Source organism: Panulirus ornatus, chromosome 40 (assembly GCF_036320965.1).
Source record: "Panulirus ornatus isolate Po-2019 chromosome 40, ASM3632096v1, whole genome shotgun sequence".
NCBI classification, from domain to species: Eukaryota; Metazoa; Arthropoda; class Malacostraca; order Decapoda; family Palinuridae; genus Panulirus; species Panulirus ornatus.
Genome location: NC_092263.1, coordinates 7,091,627 through 7,101,889, shown reverse-complemented (window position 1 = coordinate 7,101,889; position 10,263 = coordinate 7,091,627). Strand labels below are relative to the sequence as shown.

Here is a 10,263-nt window from a genome sequence, read left to right as displayed (position 1 = left end):
AACAACAGCATTTGCTACACAAAAGAACACGGCCAAGAGAAGTGTGACACCGTAAAACATCCTTCACACTGGAGCTTAGTGATGAAGCTCGGATTGAGGCATTTAGGTACAAATGTCTGGAATATCCTCTATCTCTATTCCAGCCAGATAAGAAAGGAGTCCAGGGCTTCACTACGCACAAAGGATCCAAGTCAGACTTTATTGAAACACTTCACATCGAGGCGGATGATGCATGACAGAAAACACGCAAGAAACAACGATCTCTAGAATTATGCTCAGTAATGATAAATGTCACTGATACGATGGCATTTATCCAGAGATGCCAGGCTATGAGCCAATACTTTTGGCCAACTTCAGCAGAGATATTTGGATATTGAAAATGGAACCTGCTGGTTGTATGCTCATCCACTTGCAGGAGATCGATATGACATGGAAGCAGAAAGCTTTAAGGTTGATGAACGCCTCAGGAGAGACAAAGGTGTAGCTCCACGAGAGCACGTGTCATCAGACAATGCCAGTGTATCACTATGAAGGAATTTCCTGGAAAATCCAAAGAACAAGGTGAATTCGCTGGTCTATTTGTCAAGCTCTTGGAGTGAGAGACATTCTAGTCTCCCACATGAATTCATCATGACACTTGGAATAAAGACAGATGCAGTTCGTATTACATATCAAGGTGTAAGTGTTGTAGATGGGTTGCACTGTGCTGAACACCAGAAGGCCGACACTTGAATCTTTACACACATTATAAGTTGTATAAAACCACGTGACGTGATACAAGCGACGGATACTGACATCATGATCTTGGCAGTGTATCACTTGCCTCGTCTTGAACACCTCGAGAAGCTCTGGGTAGAAAGGCCAGATGACCTTATACCTATCCATGACGTTGTAAGCTTCCTGGTGGATGTAGTCGGAGAGGACAGTTTGAAGTTGTCTAATTCACCTGTCTGTGGTTGCATGTTGTCTGGCTGTGATTCAGTCAGCGACCCGCTCCCACGTGGGAAAGAGAGAGCAGCCACAGCTGCCTCACAAGACACTGACAAGTCTTAGGTGTGTTGTTAACAGTTGGTTCTCACGTGTTTGTCTATACTTTGGTCGTGAAGAGAAAAAATCAACAGAAGTTTTGAAAGTCTCAAGAGTAGGTCATGCTTGAAATATGTCATTCTGGTTACAAGTGTTTCTCCTTCAGTAATGATATACGAGTTTCCTTGATACAACAAGGTCACTGGAATGAGAAATATCAAGATGTTCAAATGAACAGCTTCATATGGACATTACCAGTCAGGTATGTCAGTAGTCACTATCACTGTCCGTTGCTGCTAATCTTCCACATATGCCAGGATCACAGGTACAGCAACGGGCGATAATGCACGGAATGGATGACCTGGAACACACCTGAGACTTGTTTTGCCAGTTATTATACGTCATGCGCTATATCTGGTGGGGAGAAAGGTCATAATGTGTAACCACTGCGACAGAAACACATTTTTAAACTTTTTTGCATATTCAAACAACTTTGAGGCATTTTAGAATGTTGTTCGGATGTTTTTTTCATATCAGATTCCTATTTCAGAAATAATCAGAGATGTCTAAAGAGATAACAGATATCAAGATTATCCTTCAGTTGTGAGCATGTGCAAAATAAAGTAAATATCATGACAAAAAATCTCTTATTTATTTGACCCTCGGTAATGATCTTTGACCTCTGGCTACCTCCCATTGTACTGAATGAAAAATATTTTTATATCATTATAGATGATACATTCTAAAAAAAAGATGAATGGCCAGTCGTGGCTCCAGTTCTTCAACTGATGAATATGTGGCCAAATATATTCATTCCAGAATTTTCCCATTTCAGACGGAGCAAACTCGTCATAAGCAAACGTGTATATAGAACCTGCAGTTCAAACCAGCTGTCCAACCTCACATTCTGAATGCCCAAGACCCCACCAAAAAGGATCCAAGGGTCAGACAAAATATAGCAGGGATGCCACTTGAAGATCCATTTCTTTGTTCCTTGTGTCCCTGATTATTACGGTATAACTTGAGTGCTCCCCCACGCTCACCCTGACCATTAACCTTCCAACATAAAGAATATCCAAGTCAGGATAAATTCATTACAGCTGTCCGTCAAGGCTGCGTTTTCTTTGGCAGTAAATGGAACTCAGATGTGAGGCCAACATAAACCCAATTTACAGGAGTCAGATAAATGTAATTAAGACCTTATACAAATACTCTCCGACCAGGGGACGTCAGGTGAACCTGTGTCCACCAGGTTTGGTGAGCGTGGCTTTATCTTCCTTCCTGTGATCACTTGGAGAGAAAACAGGAAAGTTAGTTAAGCAGTTGGTGCTCATAACCCGCCTACGTCACATAAGCCAACATGAGAACAACCTAGAAATGAAGAAAGTAAAATCTCACTTTTTTTCAGTTTAGCCGATCATTGATTACCTGACAACTGTGAACCACTGCAGACTTCTGTAATGTTTCCCTCCCTAGGCGGTGGTACACAAGACTTGGCACCCTTCACTTGCCCTGGATAGGAAATAAGTTGACTGACCGTAAACAAAGAGTTATGATTAATGGTCAAGTCTCAAATGGTTAGACTTAACAAGTGGTGTGCCACTTGAATTCATAGGTAGGTCCTTCAACTTTAAGTCAAAGAAAATCATCTAAACTCTTTTCAATTCATCGGTTCGTCCATATTTTGAATATTGTGTCATCCTACCTAAAGAGGGATATGGTCAGAATGGAGAGAGAGCAGCGTCAAGCTACTCCAAAAAATCCAGCGAGAATAGAATAAACGACATGACTATATTCAGCTTAGCAAAGTGAAGGTTACGAGGTGATCTAATACAAGTGTACAAAATTATCAAAGACTTTGAGGATCTTGATCTATGAAGTTACTTAAGGCTTAATTTGTCTGATTTCATTCGCCGTAATGGATAAAAAACTCATGGACAAACGTTTTAGCTCAAATAAGGTGAAGTACTTTTTCTTCAACAGGATTGTTAGCATATGGAACGATTTGTAATCAAAGTGGTTAAAAGCAGAACTACAGATACGTTTAAGGACAGAGTTGAGAGATATTTCGCTTCAAGTCCACAACTTACATTCTTTGCTCCTTCTTAGCCACAATGACGATTTGCAGGTTATTCTCATTGTTTCATCTGTATACCTTCTGACTTTTACCACACTGATCTGTGAGTTTCTCATATCTTCCACTAGCACAAACAGCGTCGAAGGGACCCAGTGATCTGTCGCTGTTTGAATTCCTTCGTAACCTTTGTGTGATACAGAGCACTATGGCCCGTTAGTAATCATCTCCGAATCAATCAAGAGTTTACCAGAACATTCAGTTAAGGATGGCTGGGTGTCCACCTGCACATGTCTCTGCCGACTTTACCTTCGTTCAGAAGGTTATATGTTCCAGAGAGGAAGTTCCTCTGGGGAGGAGAGAGCCTCCAGCTCTGGCTCGGAGAGCGACCGTATTACCGGCTTCCAGAAACTGTTGATCGTCCTTCCTCCAGCTCTTCTGCCACGTTCTTGACTCACCATCATCTGTCCACCAGCACCACTTGGCGCCTCAGTCTTGCCCATGTGTCCTCACCTTCCATGGCCACACCCGTGTTCCAGTCATCCCTCACCGTCAACCAGTCAACCTACAGCAAAAAATTCAATAAGTCTTGCGAGGAATTTTAGATGAACTCGATTCTCTCTCGTCTCGTGTGTTCCACTCAACTCAAGTGGGTCGCCTCTTGTGGCATTTTCAATTCATAGTTTCATTATTGTGTTAAAGAAGAACATGACTATTTTTTCCAGCGGAAGGGCTAATATTTTTTGCTGTGAGGGAAGTGAGGGGTGGAGGGAGAGAGGGAGGAGCTGGGGTGGTGGTCGTGGTGTTGGTGGCAGTGAGTGGGGGTATGAGAGCTGTTTCACAATTTGGAGTAAGATATCCTCGACATTATTCTTGAATCAGGTCAGACTGGTGACCAGTTGATATATATTTCACTATTTTATCGTAAACTTACACAACTGGAGGAGCTGATAACATGTGTTTGTGTGTGTGTGTGTGTGTGTGTGTGTGTGTGTGTGTGTGTGTGTGTGTGTGTGTGTGTGTGTGTAATTACCCTTTGTGGTACTGTAGATATTCATGTCATGGTCACCATGAAGTTAGTTATATGAACAGGAAGGATAACATAACATAATAACTAGTGACAACATATAAGTTATCATAAGAAATGTAAGACAGTATAAACAACGATAATCTCTGATGTTATCAAATGAAGATCCCAAGTGAGAGTAGAAGCAATCAAATGGTCTGGCAATTATGGTAAGGGATGAATAAGGAAGAGACAAATGCAATCTATATGTATGAGAGGACACGAGAGATGAGATGATAAGTCAAGTGGAGGTCAATAAAGGTCACATGACCCTCCACCCTCGGAGGTGCAAACTGAGGCAATGTTATCGTCATGTGGTGAGTGTTTCCTCCTTCCCTGAGCATTATGCCAACAACCTTTGTTCTGATTCATTAAGGTTCTGACGACAAGTGTGGAGAAGATGGTCGGGCTGGTCAGTTCGTCTCCACTCACACCTTGCCTTCCACTGGTCTCGCTTCCCCTAGTATAACCACGGACATCACAACCACCACCACAATCATCACCACCACCAACCACTCCATCATTACCACCACCACAATCATCACCACCACCAACCACTCCATCATTACCACCACCACAATCATCACCACCACCAACCACTCCATCATTACCACCACCACAATCATCACCACCACCAACCACTCCATCATTACCACCACCACAATCATCACCACCACCAACCACTCCATCATTACCACCACCACAATCATCACCACCACCAACCACTCCATCATTACCACCACCACAATCACCACCACCAACCACTCCATCATTACCAGCACCACAATCATCACCACCACCAACCACTCCATCATTACCACCACCACAATCATTACCACCACCACAATCCTCACCACCACCAACCACTCCATCATTACCACCACCACAATCATCACCACCACCAACCACCCCATCATTACCACCACTACAATCATTACCACCACCAACCACCCCATCATTACCACCACCACAATCATCACCACCACCAATCACTCCATCATTACCACCAACACAATCATCACCACCACCAACCACTCCATCATTACCACCACCACAATCATCACCACCACCACAATCATTACCACCACCAACCACCCCATCATTACCACCATCACCAGCATCACCAACCACCAACATCATCACCAGCACCACCACCATCACCACCACCACAATCATCACCACCACCAACCACTCCATCATTACCACCACCACAATCATCACCACCACCAACCACTCCATCATTACCACCACCACAATCATCACCACCACCAACCACCCCATCATTACCACCACCACAATCATCACCACCACCAACCAACCTCCATCATTACCACCACCACCATCATCACCACCCACCAACCACCCATCATTACCACCACCACAATCATCCACCACCACCAACCACTCCATCATTACCACCACCACAATCATCACCACCACCAACCACTCATCATTACCACCACCACCAATCATCACCCCACCAACCACCCATCATTACCACCACCACAATCATCACCACCACCAACCACCCATCATTACCACCACCACAATCATCACCACCACCAACCACTCCATCATTACCACCACCACAATCACCACCACCAACCACTCCATCATTACCACCACCATCATCACCACCACCAACCACTCCATCATTACCACCACCACAATCATCACCACCACCAACCACCCCATCATTACCACCACCACAATCATCACCACCACCAACCACCCATCATCACCACCACCACAATCATCACCACCACCAACCACCCATCATTACCACCACCACAATCATCACCACCACCAACCACTCCATCATTACCACCACCACAATCATCACCACCACCAACCACCCGTCATTACCACCACCACAATCATCACCACCACCAACCACCCCATCATTACCACCACCACAATCATCACCACCACCAACCACCCCATCATTACCACCACCACAATCATCACCACCACCAACCACCAGCATCATTACCACCACCACAATCATCACCACCACCAACCACTCCATCATTACCACCACCACAATCATCACCACCACCAACCACCCCATCATTACCACCACCACAATCATCACCACCACCAACCACCCCATCATTACCACCACCACAATCATCACCACCACCAACCACCCCATCATTACCACCACCACAATCATCACCACCACCAACCACCCCATCATTACCACCACCACAATCATCACCACCACCAACCACCCCATCATTACCACCACCACAATCATCACCACCACCAACCACTCCATCATTACCACCACCACAATCATCACCACCACCAACCACCCCATCATTACCACCACCACAATCATCACCACCACCAACCACCCGTCATTACCACCACCACAATCATCACCACCACCAACCACCCCATCATTACCACCACCACAATCATCACCACCACCAACCACCCCATCATTACCACCACCACAATCATCACCACCACCAACCACCCCATCATTACCACCACCACAATCATCACCACCACCAACCACTCCATCATTACCACCACCACAATCATCACCACCACCAACCACCCCATCATTACCACCACCACAATCATCACCACCACCAACCACCCCATCATTACCACCACCACAATCATCACCACCACCAACCACTCCATCATTACCACCACCACAATCCTCACCACCACCAACCACCCCATCATTACCACCATCACAATCATCACCACCACCAACCACTCCATCATTACCACCACCACAATCATCACCACCACCAACCACCCCATCATTACCACAACCACCATCATCACCACCACCAACCACTCCATCATTACCACCACCACAATCATCACCACCACCAACCACTCCATCATTACCACCACCACAATCCTCACCGCCACCAACCACCCCATCATTACCACCACCACAATCATCACCACCACCAACCACCCCATCATTACCACCACCACAATCCTCACCGCCACCAACCACCCCATCATTACCACAACCACCATCATCACCGCCACCAACCACCCCATCATTACCACAACCACCATCATCACCACCACCAACCACCCCATCATTACCACCACCACAATCCTCACCGCCACCAACCACCCCATCATTACCACCACCACAATCATCACCACCACCAACCACTCCATCATTACCACCACAACAATCACCACGACCACCAACCACCCCATCATTACCACCACCACAATCATCACCGCCACCAACCACCCCATCATTACCACCACCACCATCATCACCACCACCAACCACCCCATCATTACCACCACCACAATCATCACCACCACCAACCACCCCATCATTACCACCACCACAATCATTACCACCACCAACCACCCCATCATTACCACCACCACAATCCTCACCGCTACCAACCATTCCATCATTACCACCACCACAATCATCACCACCACCAACCACCCCATCATTACCACCACCACAATCCTCACCGCCACCAACCACCCCATCATTACCACCACCACCATCATCACCACCACCAACCACCCCATCATTACCATCACCACAATCATCACCACCACCAACCAACCCATCATTACCACCACCACAATCATCACCACCACCAACCACTCCATCATTACCACCACCACAATCATCACCGCCACCAACCACCCCATCATTACCACAACCACCATCATCACCGCCACCAACTACCCCATCATTACCACAACCACCATCATCACCACCACCAACCACTCCCATCATTACCACCACCACAATCATCACCACCACCACCAACCACCCCATCATTACCACACCACAATCATCACCACCACCAACCACCCCATCATTACCACCACCACAATCATCACCACCACCAACCACCCCATCATTACCACCACCACAATCATCACCACCACCAACCACCCCATCATTACCACCACCACAATCATCACCACCACCAACCACCCCATCATTACCACCACCACAATCATCACCACCACCAACCACCAGCATCATTACCACCACCACAATCATCACCACCACCAACCACCCCATCATTACCACCACCACAATCATCACCACCACCAACCACCCTTCATTACCACCACCACAATCATCACCACCACCACCACCCCATCATTACCACCACCACAATCATCACCACCACCAACCACCCCATCATTACCACCACCACAATCATCACCACCACCAACCACCCCATCATTACCACCACCACAATCATCACCACCACCAACCACCCCATCATTACCACCACCACAATCATCACCACCACCAACCACCCCATCATTACCACAACCACCATCATCACCACCACCAACCACCCCATCATTACCACCACCACAATCATCACCACCACCAACCACCCCATCATTACCACCACCACAATCATCACCACCACCAACCACCCCATCATTACCACAACCACCATCATCACCACCACCAACCACTCCCATCATTACCACCACCACAATCATCACCACCACCAACCACCCCATCATTACCACCACCACAATCATCACCACCACCAACCACCCCATCATTACCACCACCACAATCATCACCACCACCAACCACCCCATCATTACCACCACCACAATCATCACCACCACCAACCACCCCATCATTACCACCACCACAATCATCACCACCACCAACCACCCATCATTACCACCACCACAATCATCACCACCACCAACCACTCCATCATTACCACCACCACAATCATCACCACCACCAACCACCCCATCATTACCACCACCACAATCATCACCACCACCAACCACCCCATCATTACCACCACCACAATCATCACCACCACCAACCACTCCATCATTACCACCACCACAATCATCACCACCACCAACCACCCCATCATTACCACCACCACAATCATCACCACCACCAACCACCCCATCATTACCACCACCACAATCATCACCACCACCAACCACCCCATCATTACCACCACCACAATCATCACCACCACCAACCACTCCATCATTACCACCACCACAATCATCACCACCACCAACCACTCCATCATTACCACCACCACAATCATCACCACCACCAACCACCCCATCATTACCACCACCACAATCATCACCACCACCAACCACTCCATCATTACCACCACCACAATCATCACCACCACCAACCACCCCATCATTACCACCACCACAATCATCACCACCACCAACCACTCCATCATTACCACCATCACAATCATCACCACCACCAACCACCCCATCATTACCACCACCACAATCCTCACCACCACCAACCACCCCATCATTACCACCATCACAATCATCACCACCACCAACCACCCCATCATTACCAGCACCACAATCATCACCACCACCAACCACTCCATCATTACCAGCACCACAATCATCACCACCACCAACCACCCCATCATTACCACCATCACAATCATCACCACCACCAACCACCCCATCATTACCACCACCACAATCCTCACCACCACCAACCACCCCATCATTACCACCATCACAATCATCACCACCACCAACCACCCCATCATTACCAGCACCACAATCATCACCACCACCAACCACTCCATCATTACCAGCACCACAATCATCACCACCACCAACCACCCCATCATTACCACCATCACAATCATCACCACCACCAACCACCCCATCATTACCACCATCACAATCATCACCACCACCAACCACCCCATCATTACCCCACCACCACAATCCTCACCGCCACCAACCACCCCATCATTACCACCAAACCAACAATCACCACCACCACCAACCACCCCATCATTACCAACCACCATCCTCACAACCACCAACCACTCCATCATTACCACCACCACAATCCTCACCGCCACCAACCACCCATCATTACCACCACCAGACAATCACCACCACCACCAACCACCCCATCGTTCCACACCACCATCATTACCACCACCAACACTCCATCATTACCACAACCACGATCAATCACCACCACAACCAACAAACCCCACATCAAATTACCACCACCACAATCATCGCCACCTACCAACCACTCCATCATTACCACCAACCACAATCCTCC

The 10,263-nt window shown here is 47.4% G+C and overlaps 1 protein-coding gene across 1 annotated transcript in view; it reads right to left on the bottom strand.

Annotated features, from left to right (window-relative positions):
• Positions 1-3,560: 3,560 nt before the first annotated feature.
• The window catches only part of LOC139761502 (heterogeneous nuclear ribonucleoprotein 27C-like), a 7,331-nt gene continuing 628 nt past the window's right edge, over positions 3,561-10,263 (bottom strand). Inside the window, exon 2 of the mRNA XM_071685767.1 lies at positions 3,561-3,665. Coding sequence (XP_071541868.1) covers positions 3,561-3,665 — 105 coding nt within the window. The remainder of the gene's footprint in view (positions 3,666-10,263) is intronic.